General features: G+C 44.7%; 2 protein-coding genes across 2 annotated transcripts; both read left to right on the forward strand.

Annotated features, from left to right (window-relative positions):
* The first annotated feature begins 970 nt into the window (after window positions 1-970).
* LOC149346712 (uncharacterized) lies at window positions 971-5562 on the forward strand. Its single transcript, XM_089586613.1, has one exon. The coding sequence runs from the start codon at window positions 973-975 to the stop codon at window positions 1603-1605; it is 633 nt and encodes a 210-aa protein (XP_089442739.1). The 5' UTR covers window positions 971-972; the 3' UTR covers window positions 1606-5562.
* A 136-nt stretch (window positions 5563-5698) lies between these two features.
* Window positions 5699-12251, forward strand: LOC149346713 (uncharacterized). Its single transcript, XM_089586621.1, has one exon. It carries the CDS (start codon window positions 10255-10257, stop codon window positions 10822-10824), a length of 570 nt encoding a protein of 189 aa, XP_089442747.1. The 5' UTR covers window positions 5699-10254; the 3' UTR covers window positions 10825-12251.
* The last annotated feature ends 2972 nt before the right edge of the window (window positions 12252-15223 follow it).

The following is a 15223-nucleotide window of genomic DNA, read 5'->3' on the forward strand; positions in this document are numbered from 1 at the left end:
AGTGCCGGAGCTCACATTTCGCTGGCTCGCCTCTCTGGAATCAAGCGCTGCGCGCCCGCCGTCGCTCAAAGCAGGCCCAGACTCTCTCGGGCATGTCGCGGCGTGCAGCGTGACTCATGCCGTCTCGCCGGCGCCGGCGCGGACCCTTCCTCCTCCCCTCCTCTCCGTCGGTGCGAGCTCCTCCGTCTCGCCGCCGGCCGTCGCCTCTCGACCATTGCTCTAATTTGAACGGTGGCCAGTGCTGTGACCTGATTGGAGGATTTGAACTGCTGGCTGCCGCAACCGTCAGCGGGTGTCTATAAAAACGGAGCCGCGCTGAACCCGAGCAGCAGACGGGCAGCAGAAGAGCCATCACGCCGGAGCTACGCTCCCCGCCGGGGCCGCCCTTCTTCTGTGTGCTTGCCCGTGGTGCTCTTGGCCCTTGTATCATGTAAAAGCCCTTGTACATACTGTACATAAAAGTCATTTGACTCACCGTCGCTTCGACCGTTTCCTGGCTCGAACACCCAGTCCCAACAACGGTGAGTCAAACGACTTTATGTACAGTATGTACAAGGGCTTTTACATGATACAAGGGCCAAGAGCACCACGGGCAAGCACACAGAAGAAGGGCGGCCCCGGCGGCGAGCGTAGCTCCGGCGTGGTGGCTCTTCTGCTGCCCGTCTGCTGCTCGGGTTCAGCGCGGCTCCGTTTTTATAGACACCCGCTGACGGTTGCGGCAGCCAGCAGTTCAAATCCTCCAATCAGGTCACAGCACTGGCCACCGTTCAAATTAGAGCAATGGTCGAGAGCCGACGGCCGGCGACGAGACGGAGGAGCTCGCACCGACGGAGAGGAGGGGAGGAGGAAGGGTCCGCGCCGGCGAGACGGCATGAGTCACGCTGCACGCCGCGACATGCCCGAGAGAGTCTGGGCCTGCTTTGAGCGACGGCGGGAGCGCAGCGCTAGATTCCAGAGAGGCCAGTCAGCGAAATGTGGGCTCCGGCACTACACTGTGTAGTAGTAAGCGAGCTATGGCATCTTGAGCCTCATGTTGCAATGAAACTCCTCTTGTTTTTAAATGCAGGATCAGTCGCCACAGACTGCAAGCTTGTCCTGCTTCCCGTACAAAATCCGCCGGATGAAAAGTACCCTGTCGTCTATCTTTTGCCAGCCAGCATGAGTAGTCATCAGCGCAAGCCCACAAGCAAGGAGATTCACCAGTGCACCTACTGCAATAAGATTTGTGAGGACAGATATGCCTTGGTGGAGCACACTCGCACCCACACTGGCGAGCGCCCATATCGTTGCTCTTACTGTGATAACGCATTCGCAAGAAACAGCAACCTGATCAGACACATGCGCACCCATACGGGTGATCGCCCACACAGTTGTGAGCACTGTGGACAAGCATTTGCAGAGAAGGCCCACCTGGTCAGACATGTCCGCATCCACACGGGTGAAAAGCCGTTCCAGTGCCAGCTCTGCCCCAAGGCCTTCCCACAGAAAGCTCACCTCGTGGCGCATGTGCGGACCCACAAGGGTGAAAAACGATTCTGTGACTTGTGCTCAAAGGGGTTCTCAAGTGCGTTCAGTTTAAAACACCACAAAGTGACAAAACACTAAAGGGATAGCAGTGTTCCGTGAAGCCCTTTGGAACATAATTTTGTAGCTATCTTGTTGGCAACCAGCTAGCAACATGCTAGCTAGGTGACAAGTGTTCTTTCCTAACCTATGTCGGTAGTTAGTTTCATTTGCACGCATTCTTTAATGTTGACAGGCTCCTTTCCTGAACGAGTCATTGACATGCCCTCATACTGCACTAGCACTGGGCTATTCTATTTCTTCGTCATGAGCCTATTGGGCTTCCGCACTTATGTGGACTGGGAAAAAATTGACACATAGGGATGGTATCACTTCCCATGGAAGGAAGGTTTTGAATGACAGTGTGTCCAATATCGATTCCTTGTGTTCTCAGCTTTGCGATGAAGATCAGAAGGAGTGCACTTGTATTTTTTAAATCTTTTATCAATTTACGGATTATTATCGCAGCAGCTCTAGTTGCATAACATCGAAAAAAAATGCTGCTTTGATGTCTTATCAACGTGGCGTTCTGTTAGTGCCAGGAGAATGTATGAGAGGAGAGAGCTGAAGTTGAGCCTCAAGATTGTGGCTTGCTTTTCTTTTTAGGCTTTAAGAATTACTTCTTTTTTTTAACCAGATATATCTGGCATCACTGGTTGCATAGCTCAGAGGTATGCCTGCGAGAGTACTACTCTGTGTGGTTGCATTCCCTCACTAGTGACTCAACATTGTGCAGATTGTTTTTGTTTGGTTTGGAGAAATTTGTTTACCTTTCATTCTGCTCATGAACAGCCTGCGCATGAAACAAGCAGCAACCAGGACTGTGTAATTAAATTTATTTTCCAAGGTCTGGCTGCATTACTAGTCTCTGAAAAATTTGTGAAGAAATGTAGTGTGGCAGTGCTAGACTGTAGCACTAATCTTGTTCGACACGTATGCAGGTCATAAAGATTCAGCTGGCATCAATGTTTTCACTCTATTGGGTTGTGTCAACTCACAGTTACACTGTATTGTTCTCAGTAAAAATGGTTATGTTGCTCTTTCTGGCTGTGCTGATATCTGTCCAGCAACAAAAAACTGATTTATTGCTGAGTAAACTGGGTGAAAAGTTTTCCCACCACATGATTCAAGTACATGATGCCAGGATCAAGAACAACTCTGCGATGACTGTTAATAAGAAAATGGCACTGTAGCCTCGGGGATCGGTGAAAAAAAAAAAACTCGATGCACTGCACTTTGCTTGCAAGAACAGCTGCTACTGGCGACACCTATATTTCATTTTTGTTTGTTTTCTTTGATGCAAAAGCATTACTGGTCCCATTACGAGAAAAGCCGGTGATGTGTGTTAGCGCACTCGCAGATAGTACAGAAAATCTCAGCGATGGCAAGAACAATAGGATGGCATCATCAAGCGGCCGTATGACGCACTTAGCAAGCTGGTCACCGCCAATTCAGGCAGTCATATGCGCGTTGTTCACCTATATATACTCCCCATTGGCCAGTATGAATGTGGAGCTAGTTTTCCCAACACTCGCACCAAAATTGTGATGCAACCGTTTGTCATACAGCACTCCGGGTGGTGTCGTACAACTTCTCGTTGCATATAGGTTACGTGTGGTAGTCAAGCTGGAGGCTAGCTTGTGAGAGGGATACAAACCGACGGCATGTGCACCTTAAATTGTATGCCTTCCCAAACTCTTTACCTCTGCCTTTAAGGTGCAGTTGAGGTGTCCGTTAAGATATGAGACAGTTACTGCACTGTTTCCTTTCCTCGAAAACCAATTTCGATATCAAAATTGTGATGCAACCGTTTGTTGTACAGCGCTCTGGGTGGTGTACAACATCTCATTGCATATAGCTTAGATGTGCTAGTGAAGCTGGAGGCTAGCTTGTGAGAGGGATTCAAACTGACGACATGTGCACCTTAAATTGTATGCCTTCCCAAACTCTTTACCTCTGCCTTTAAGGTGCAGTTGAGGTGTCCGTTAAGATATGAGACAGTTACTGCACTGTTTCCTTTCCTCGAAAACCAATTTCGATATCAAAATTGTGATGCAACCGTTTGTTGTACAGCGCTCTGGGTGGTGTACAACATCTCATTGCATATAGCTTAGATGTGCTAGTCAAGCTGGAGGCTAGTTTGCGAGAGGGATTTAAACTGACGACATGTGCACCTTAAATTGTATGCCTTCCCAAACTCTTTACCTCTGCCTTTAAGGTGCAGTTGAGGTGTCCGTTAAGATATGAGACAGTTACTGCACTGTTTCCTTTCCTCGAAAACCAATTTCGATATCAAAATTGTGATGCTACCGTTTGTTGTACAGCGCTCTGGGTGGTGTACGACATCTCATTGCATATAGCTTAGATGTGCTAGTCAAGCTGGAGGCTAGCTTGTGAGAGGGATTCAAACTGACGACATGTGCACCTTAAATTGTATGCCTTCCCAAACTCCTTACCTCTACCTTTAAGGTGCGGTTGAGGTGTCCATTGAGATATCAGGCGGTTACTGCGCTGTTTCCTTTCCTTGAAAACCAATTTCGATATCAAAATTGTGATGCAACCGTTTGTCGTACAGCGCTCCGGGTGGTGTCGTACGACATCTCGTTGCATATAGCTTAGATGTGCTAGTGAAGCTGGAGGCTAGCTTGTGAGAGGGATTCAAACTGACGACATGTGCACCTTAAATTGTATGCCTTCCCAAACTGTTTACCTCTACCTTTAAGGTGTGGTTGAGGTGTCCATTAAGATATGAGACGGTTACTGCACTGTTTCCTTTCCTGAAAAACCAATATTCATATCAAAATTGTGATCCAGTCGTGTGTGTGGGTGGGTGTCAGTGCACCAAGGGACAGTAATGCCTTCGCATTCTGGCATGTAAGAAGTCTTAAATGTCTCTGCCAAATTTTCATTTTACCTTCTCTAGCTATAAAAAAAAAACTTAATTTCCAGTCAAAAAAAGCCCTTATGTGTGTAGAATATGGTGATCTGTTGAATTAGACGAACTTCAATCTATCCTCGCTGTCCTTTTCAGGAGCAATTTTTTTATTTCCATCAAAATTAAATATATTTCCGCCTAAATAGTACATTCAGGCCTTAAGAGAGACAATTTGTCAGTTTTCCAGCGGAAAATACTAGAGGCTTTATTGGTGTAATGTGAAAGGTTTTGTACAATGTTGCAATTGACAAAAATGGCAATATAGAAATGCCGCGACCTATCACCACCAAAGGTAAATAAATACCCAAAGGATCGTAGAAATAATTTTTATTTCAAAAATGCACAGTATGCTTGGAATTTCGGCAAAAAAGATGTTGCAACTGATCGCAAATCGTGCGCAAAAGTATTGTGGGCATCAAGCTACCCTGCTTATTGTTTCGTGAAATATGGCATAGAAACCACCCTATCTGCGAAATAACGGATGTGAAATTCCTCTGATATATAAAGAAACTGCTGCTGGATGCAGCCCACCCTTGGAAAAAGCTGCGACTTCACTTTGTGTGTACAGAATTATGTACATAAAGTGGCAAAGGTGTATTTTGGGGCGAGTTTCTAATTCCTTTTGTAGCTGACAGAGATAAAAGAGGAGACACCAACAAACCAGGTTACTATGCTTTACCATTTTTATGTTTAAACATCTCCCTTTGTCTTCCTCTCTGACTGCTTGTTTTGCAGAAATTGAACTATGTTATGGAAATTTCTAAATAGCCTGGGCAATGCTTCCCTTTCAGTGGCAGATGATTGCTGTGAAAATAGTGATTCCCTGTGGGAAAAATCTGGCAGTGATTGTTTAACAAGCTGAGTACGCTGTAATCGGTTTTCTGCTGTAATTTTTAAAACGATTCACTTGATAGCCCTCTTGTCAGCACCTTAGCACTGTGTTGTCTTTTGAGGAGAGATTTGCTGTGCACACTGATACATTTTTACAGCCAGAGGAAAGATCTGGTCATTTTTCTCTCTGTTCGTGTGGCGTGTGAGGTGTATTAAACTTGCATTTCATCTCAGCCTTGTTGGTTTCGTTGTGCTGTCACTTGTAGCTGGAAGAGTTTTCACTTGACAAGATGATTTTGCTTTTGTCACGACAGTGGAAACAAAGTGCAGTTATTAGAGTTGCTTTCATGAGACAGGATAATGTTACACGTCCATGACAATACCCTACGTGGTCATCAACGCAGGTTATGATGCAGTGAATGAAAAGATCGCGATTTATATTGTAAAAATCAGACACTCCTGTATAGAAAAATGAGGATCTGTATTGTTAAATTGGCATTGGAAAAAATTTGAGGGGATAATTAATCTCTCTCTTTAATTGTATTATGCAGTAGCGTAATGGGTTAATTCCCATATATGCAGAAGGTCGTTCTCTACTTTAGGTTCATAGATCTCTGGGAGCCCTCGTACCCCTCATGGTTCAGTGGTGCTGCGGTTAAGGGGGGAAGCTGGTCTTAGAAAAAAAATTTTTGTTAATGAACTGACAATAACGGAATCTTCAGGGAACATGTATTTTTGCATGCTGATTCCAAATATGTAATTTAATTTTATGTAAAACAAGCCCTCGAGCACTTATATAATATGTTATGTAACTTTTTGCCGAGAGATTGGAAGAAATTTTGCTGCAGGAAACTTGCTCAGACGCATGCCATGGCTTGTCTTGACATCAAACTATGCAGTAAGGGCAAAATTATTACCGTGCCTATCATAGAAGTTGAGTTACAGGGTTTTTAATTTTCCACTTCACAAACGGGAAGAAACTGATTATTTCAGAATACTGCAACTCACCTTCTACAACAGGCAGGATGATAATTTTGCCCCCATTGCATAGGTCATTGTCAAGAGAAACCAATGACATGCAATCTAACCAGTTCCCTGCAGTAGAATTCCTTTCAAGCTCTCGGCAAAAGTTACCTAACATATTGCATAAGTGCGCGAGGATTTTTTGTGCATAAAATTAAATTAGACATTTGGAATGAGCACACAAAAATGCATGTTCCCTGAAGATTTCATTCTTGTGACTTCAATTATAAAAATTTATTTCTAAGATCCTCTTCCCCCCTTAAGTGATGTGCCTCTGCCCTGCGATGGCAGGTGCTCCCAGTGGTAGGCCTTTTGTAGCCCTAGGTTGCTCTTCCCAAGCGACCAATCATTAATTTAACCGACAGCTGCCACGGTGGGCAATTTGTTCACTGTCCGGTGGACAGGTTGTGATGACACCGCATGGTCACGTGGCCTAGGTGGTCCACCTGATTACTAATTTGCTCTGTGGCAACCACTTGCCAGAGCCATGCCCATGATTTTTCGCTCACAATGCCGGCACCGGATTTTCTGGAGAACGGGGCCTTTAACACTATCGCGTTAAAAAGCGCATAAAACCAGTTGAAGCGCGTAAAACCGCATAACGCGCATAAAACCAAGCACCATCCCGCAGTGAAACCTTGCTGCTATCGGTATATCCCACAATATGACGACACCTCTATAAACTATTAATTATTTGTGGTTAAGTGCACAGTGTTTTTTCTTGAAGAAGCGTTCGTCATATTTTATTATAATTTATGCTTTCTTGAGTACACCCTTTCATTAAAAGCAATGCTCCCTTTGCATCATTTGTGATGTGCTTTCAACTTTTGTTCCTAGATGGTGCCACAGTGCTTTACATTTCTTCTTTGACATGGTCACCATGATCAACTGAAATTTCCGTCGAGGTGCACGTGACTGTACTATAAGAGCTGTGGGTGTGCAAAACTGGAACTACCTAATTAATGTTTGATGGCTGTAACTGTGTCAGTTTTAGTTAATATTTTTTCTACCGTGCGATTGCCGTCATGCTTACTGATGGTGGTTAACAGCATAGGGGCAGGTAAAACAAGCTCATCGGCTGAACCTCTTATCGAACCTCTTAGACAGCGAGCTTTTCGTTGTGGTGAAAAAAAAATTTGATGCCTAAACTTTATTGAGAGTGTCTGTCGTTCCATGCTATGTAGGTGGAGTTCTTTCCCTCATGTTTTCTATTACACATTTAAGTTGCAGTGGGCAACTTTTTCCTGTTCAGTGCAGATAAAGTGTTACCGGTGTTTTTTTGTCTGCTCTTGTCAAACTCTCAAAGCTGATGTTATTGTTACGATGTGTCATTATAGTTCATGATTTTTCAACACCTGTGAAAAGACCAAATCTGTCCATCCTATTTGTATTAATGTGAAGATGCCTAAAGAAAATAATTTTTTCAAGGTTTCTGTGGAGCTGCTGCAGATCTACTTGCTTTGCTCATGGAATTTGTTGTTGCACTAAGCAGACCAATAATTTAGGCTTATTGTGCTGGAGACATGCTTTACATACATGACTTAATATCAGTCCTGTTGACATTGCAGAGCCAGTTCAGGAATGAACATGTGCCACATGAGTGCAGAAATGGCAGATAGCTTACAGAAAAATTGCCTCTTTTCGGCCCTTTGCCTGCACTGAGGCTCTGTCGGTTTTCTACCGGTGTTCAATATCATGGACGTTGCGGCATCAATGGGCAGGAGTGGCGCAATGAATGGCAGTGCAGTAAATCGCGCGCCGCAACTTACTACCAGTCATTTGTTGTTGAAGAACAGTCGTAGCCCCAATAGCCATGTAGGTACACCGTGCAGAAAATAATGCATTATGAGTGTTGGAATGCACAAAACATATGAAGAGTGCTGTTGTGGCTTGGGGCCTCTGCTTCTGCTTGAGCTGCTTTGCTGTGTTGTATTTTGCAGGCATCGTAACCAATGCTGAGAGAACAAGGAACACAAGATGCTTTGAAGAATGTTTCAAATCAGTTGGATTCAACGTATGCAAACGCTTAGCTGCATGATTGCACATATTCTATTGAAGAGCATATTCAGTGATCCAAAGGTGTGCAGAGTTTGGTGCAAGCAAACCAAATCAGTCTTCAAATCCAACATGCCCAATCACCAAGGCTAAAATAACAATTATCGTCAAAGATATCACATGCGGCATTGTGGTTAAGCTTACAAGAAGTGTCATGTTCAAAGCTATGTAGGCATATTGTGAGCATGAAGCCTGTAGTACATTTGCTTCCTGTCAGTGTTCTGTCATATCTTATTCCCTTCAGAACTACTGGATGGCCGTGAGTGCTTTTCGTGTGTTGTTCGTTGTCCAGTCATTTATTAGGAAAGTATTTTAGCATCGCTGCTTGTGGCACTGGAGTTTTCTTTTTAATTACGCTGCTTTTGTCTGCTTAATTTTGCAGGCTGATATCAACGAGCCAAGGAATACATGCTACCAGAGGAAGAAACCTTCAATATCAATCCTTTGAGCCCTCATAGATTAATGGCCGGATGGTCATGGCCTGTAAAATAGCTTGTTTACAGACATCAGTGCGAGGTGTATATAGACCATCTATCGACAGCACGGATGCATAAAACATCAATCAAGATTATTGTTGAAGATACCATGGGCATTGTTGTCTAAGCATACAGAAGAATTGCAGTGTACAGGACACCTTATTGCCATTTGACAGAGCACAGTGCAGGCAGAATATTTTTTTCCTTAATCTCAAGATTTTTGGTGGAAGACTAGGATGTAGGAAAAATAATTCATTTTGTGCAATAAGTAGCAATTGAATGCATGCGCCTTTAAAGGTGCTAAATGTTCTTTAGTTTTTAGAAGTGTCTTGCCTTACTTTTCTTTGTTGTTCTAGTACCATATGAGTACATTTTTCATTACTTTGTTTGTTTTCCCTGCTGTTTCTTAATTTTTGTTTTGTTTGTTTGGTCATGTTTTATTCTTTATGCTGACAGCATCTCTGCAACAGCTTTTGTTACTGTTCAGCCAGGTATGCAGGGTTGAATTTAAACCTGTGCTGTTTTACCTGCTCTAGAGTGAAAGCCTTATTTGGTGTGCATTTCATTGCGGTTGCTGATTCAAAGTACAAAATGTAATCTGGTTTGTTGTGGATGGGCATAGAAGTCTGATGATATTTTTCATTTCTATAACACTGCTGGTACTAGCTGAATGAACAATATCTGTTGCTAACTGAGTTTAACTCAAACTTTCACGTCTATTGCATTTTTAGGTTTTTAGTAACCACACATGCCTGTTTGCTGAATGAAGTGCAACATTCTTATCTTTACATGTAATTTTTAAAAATTTTGCGTCTGAATATGAAGGTCTTGTTTATGTCAGTTATATTCGATGTGTATGTCGTGCTGCAACCCAATGCTGTGGTAAGAAATATGAACCAGATTTGAGAGGGAGGGTTTTGTGCTCTTACGGTCTGTCGGTAATCGTGACCTATTTGCAGGCTGAAATGCGAACAATGTGAAGAATTGAAAGAATGAGAATTTTACTTCACAACGATGTTCTTTTTAACCCCTCCAGTCGCAGTTCATTCCTATGTGGACATTATATTTGGTGTCCATTTTGACTACTGCTGTGAAGTAAAGTGCTGGAATTGGCTGGTGCCTATATGTGGAACCTTTTGTGGCAGCATGCATAGAACCGGTTCAAGCCAGCCATACAAAATTAAGGAAGAAGTTTTTTGATGAATGCCTCTTGTTTAATAATAGCTCTGGCAGCAGTGCTTTAGTTTTAGTCAGCTTCAATATGAGGGAAGCCCACTTGTATACTTTCTCGTGGCGTTCTCGAAGGTGTGGGAGGGCAAGTGACTGTGTAGTAGTAAGCGAGCTGTGTGTCGTCTTCGGCCCCAGGTTTTAATGAAAGTTCTCTTGTTTTTAAATGCAGGATCAGTCACCGCAGACTGCAAGCTTGTCCTGCTTCCCGTACAAAATCCGCCTGATGAAAAGTACCCTGTCGTCTATTTTTTGCCAGCCAGCATGAGTAGTCATCAGGGCAAGCCCACAAGCAAGGAGATTCACCAGTGCACCTACTGCAATAACACTTACGAGAACAGATATGCCTTGGTGGAACACACTCGCACCCACACAGGCGAGCGCCCTTACCGTTGCTCTTACTGTGATAACGCATTCGCCAAAAACAGTACCCTGGTCAGACACATGCGCACCCATACGGGTGATCGCCCATACAGCTGTGAGCACTGTGGACAGGCATTTGCAGAGAAGGCCCACCTCATCAAACATGTCCGCATCCACACGGGTGAGAAGCCGTTCCAGTGCCAGCTCTGCCCCAAGGCCTTTCCGCAGAAAGCTCACCTCGTGGCGCACGTGCGGACCCACAAGGGTGAAAAACCATTCCAGTGTGACTTGTGCTCAAAGGCGTTCTCAAGTGGGTCCAGTTTAAAACACCACAAAGAGACAAAGCACTGAAGGGATAGCAGTGTTCTGTGAAGCCCTTCGGAACATAATTTTGTAGCTATCTTGTTGGCAGCCAGCTAGCAACATGCTAGCTAGGTGACCTATGACTAGTGTCGCTTCCTAACCTATGTCAGTAGCTAGTTTCATTTGCACGCATTCTTTAATGTTGACAGGCTCCTTGCCTAAAGGAGATGTTGACATGCCCTCGTACTGCACTAGCACTGGGCTACTCTGTTTCTTCTTCACGAGCCTATTCGGCTTCCAGACTTATGTGGACTGGAATAAAATTGACACATAGCGATGGTATCACTTCTCATTGAAGGAAGGTGTTCAATGACAGTGTTGTCCCAAGTGCACTTGTGTTTTTGAAATGTTTTATCAATTTGCGGATTACTATTGCAGCAGCTGTATTAAGCATGAAATGCTTTTAGCTCCCGTTGTCGGCAGTGTGGTGACGTCACGCCGAGACCGAGAGCCAACATCCGGGCACTGAATCCCACTCATCCGGGCACTGAATTCCATACATCCGGGATGGCGCTGCGGTCCCACACTCGCGCATGTAAAAGACCGGCCGCTGGGCCTTCAGCTCATGACGTTTGCCCCTTTGGCAGGCAGATGTATACACGATCGTGGAGTATTCGAACGCACTGCAAATACATTCTTGTCAGGCCTGCGTCTCGTCGTGCCCGCGTACGCTTCTGCATCGTCCTCCATTTCAGTGCCGCCACCTTCACAGCTGCTTAATGAGCCTGATGAAAGGAGAGGTAGGAAGTGTCTTGCGGAAAGCGATCGCTTTGCGAGTGATACGCCACAGCAGAAGACTGCCCGCCCCTGCCGACAATGCCATGATTATGCGGCCGCTCCCGAAAGCGACAAGGCCGCCACGGTTCGCGGCTGCCTACCTAAGCCCGCACTATTGCATGCGATCGCTTCGACACAACAAGAAGAGTGTGGTGTGGTGTGTTGAACTCTACACCCATTTCAAGACTTTGACTAGTACCATCTACAACCAATGTGTTATGCCCGTAAACATTTCATGCTTACTCTGCTCTCAGTTACGGGAGAGGCAGAGATGTTTTGTATAACATCGAGAGAAAATATGCTGCTTTGATGTCTTATCAATGTGGTGTCCTGCAAGGAGAATGTATGAGAGGAGAGAGCATAAGTAGAGCCTCAAGAATGCGTGGCTTGCTTTTGTTTTTAGGCTTTAAGAATCACTTTTTTTAACCAAAAGTTTGACAAATTGCAAAAATTCACTTTATAGCCCTCTTGTCATCACCTTAACACTGCGTTGTCTTTTGAGGAGAGATTTGGTGTTCACACTGAGACATTTTTACAGCCAAAGGAACGATTTGGTCATTTTTCTCTGTTTTGGTGTGGTGTGTGAAGTTCATTTCATGTCAACCTTTGCAGCCAAAATATATTTGCATTTCATGTCAGCCTTGTTGGTTTTGTTATGCTGTCACTTAAGGCTGGAAGAGTTCTTGTTTGACAAGATGTCTTTGCTTTTGTCACGACAGTGGAAACAAAGTGCAGATATTAGAGAGGCTTACATGAGACAGGGTGACGTTGTTGCACGTGCTTGACAATACCCTACGTGGGTATCAACGCAGGTTACGTCAACATCAGTGCATTCCTTTCACGGGACCAGTGATATCTTAAAGCCCAACTCACTTCTCTTAAACATTATCGCCCCCACAAAGCTCTCCATTGCTGGGTCTTCCACCCAGAGTAATTGAAAGTTGAAAATACAGAGCGCGTAAAGGGTAACTGCCACCTCTAAGAACAGGTTTTTCTGCCCACAGCTGTATGCAGAACATGTGAAAGTGGATGTGCTTACGACCAGACCCAACTCATTACATAAATATACACAGATTTCTGTTGAGCATTGGAGGCATTCAAAATGTGCTGGGCAAGCTACCAGGCAGTGCTTTAGACAGTGCTTTAAGAAGATCCCACTATGTGGAGTAGATTCTAAAACAAGCAAATGCAACATAAAGGGACACTGAGGAGAAATTGAAATTGGCTTGTATCGGCAGAATACCAGCTCCTGATTACAAAAACGTCACTCATACTGACAACAAAGCTCTCGTAATGTAGAAAAGAGCAAGAACCAAAATACAGGTATCGCCACCACAGGCCAAACTCGCAAGTACAAGCGTGATGACGTCATAGGACAAAGCAGTGTTGCTAGAACCAATGGTTCTAGCAACATTGGGACACGAGAAGCCACAAATCACTGAGGCGCAGCCAATGCATGCGCAAATCTCCTTGACGTCGCCAGATGGCGCCACGTACCCGGCAGCTACGCGCACGCCTGCAGCATCGGGACCAATCAGCGCCTGCTCACCTGCAGTAGGCGGGCTCCCGGTATTCCGCTAACGGTAACAAGGTGCACGGTATGCTAAAGGTGCCTATTTGCGAGAACTTCGTTAATGACTTCGAGAACGGGATCCATCGTAACGCTGGCAAAACGCCGGTGCAAACGTAAACGAAGCGACGGTAGCAACGGCCGCAATAGCCGATAGATGCCTTTAACGTGCAGCCGGCGGTAGCTTTCTTTTCGGCTGCTGCTACGCCGCACTGCTGGCCGCCAGAAATCACGGAGTCTGCGTTACGTAATGTGCACATCATGTTTCACGTCACTTAGTCCTGTGTCGTCATAAGAGAGTCCCAAGTTTGAATCAGAGAGGCGGGAAAAATTTTTATTAACTTTGAATCCAAATTTCTTAGAAATAAATGTATCTTTCGCTGACGGCCAAGTGGCAACAAAGCTATTAAATGCCAAACTATCGAATTTTGCTATAAAAAAAATATTAATAGAGCTCTCCTCACTGTCCCTTTAACTTCCACACAGTGAAACAGCCTCTAGGAAAGCAGTAGATGCAAGGCCCCCTGAAATGCAACTTTCTGGAGGTGTAACAAAACAGCTTATTTCATTGTCCCGTTAACAATGTTTAGCCGTAACTGAAATAAACATCCAGCACAGCGCAGCCAATAGCTACAAAGAATGCCCTTTTTTGTAGTCGGCTGCTGTGCTCAGGTGGAGGTTGATTGCAGATGCTTTCATGTTATGCGCAACTGTGGACTGTCATGAACACACCTGAGCTAAACATTCAAGGGTATGCAACTGTTATTTCAATGCAAGGCCATGGAAAGCTCTTCTTGCAAGTCAAGTGAAAAAATACCAGTAGCAACTGGCAACATGTAAAACATGCGCATTCATGTTAACTGCAGTGTTGGCTCAATGGCTCTGGCATTCGGAAGCAGGGCACATCGTTATGACCTTAAATGCTGGCTACTGTGGCTACATTTCGACAGAAGCTGAATGCAAACACAGCGATGTGCTGTGCAGTGTCAGTGCACAGTAAAGGTGCAGTGATGAGGAATCTGAACTCATCTTTTTGCCACGGGAACTCGATTTACACGTTCCGAGCATTCTCAGAAACTTCGACATATTGCCCTGTGTGGCCGATTTCCCTAATTAAATCGAATTAACGTCCGGCTCCCGTCTTTTTTTTTTTAATTCTCCCCGTACGGTGGGTGGAGTCGATCAACGCGTGGAGTGCCTTTCAGCCAGCTCCGTGGAGGCTTCGCTTTCGGTTTATTTTCTTTTTTAGATTTCCATGAATAAATAGTTTAATTCGCAGATAATATAGCTGCAAAATAAGCCCGCAGAAATAAAAATACGCACGAACTATTTGCTACTACAGATTACTACGTATTACTCCGCCGATGGCAGAGCGGCAAGCCGCCACGGGACTGGCTGAAAGGCACTCCACGCGTTGGTCAACTCCGCCCACCGTACGGGGAGAATTAAAAAAAAAAGGCAGGAGCCAGATGTTAATTCGATTTAATTAGGGAAATCAGCCACACAGGGCTATAAATCGAAGTTTCTAAGAATGTTCGGAACGTGTAGATTGAGTTCCCACAGCAAAAAGACGAGTTCAGATTCGTCTTCACTGCACCTTTAAAGAACCCCATGTGATGGATGGTTTGGTTTGGTTTATGGGGTTTAACGTCCCAAAGCGACTGAGGCTATGAGAGACGCCGTAGTGGAGGGCTCCGGAAATTTCGACCATCTGGGGTTCTTTAACGTGCACTGACATCGCACAGTACATGGGCCTCTAGAATTTCTCCTCCAAAGAAATTGAAATTATTCGAAAATAATAGGCACCGTGTTTTGGCAGAAACTAAGCCTCACTGTTCTGCAGCTCCCAGGCCCAGAGTCGCCATCATGCTAGTGCCACTGAACTCCAGTACTGAGCTGCAGCCTGGGGTTGCACTAAGCACCGATTTCCAGGCATAGTATTCTCATGCGTGCAAGAAAATTTGACGGACTATAACTGCTAGCTCACCGAAAAAACAAAACACTGGTAAAAATAAACTTTTTATTAATTCTGTGCGGGAT

The sequence above is a fragment of the Amblyomma mixtum genome, chromosome 4, assembly GCF_055824585.1.
Source record: "Amblyomma mixtum isolate Tamu chromosome 4, ASM5582458v1, whole genome shotgun sequence".
Classification (NCBI taxonomy): Eukaryota; Metazoa; Arthropoda; class Arachnida; order Ixodida; family Ixodidae; genus Amblyomma; species Amblyomma mixtum.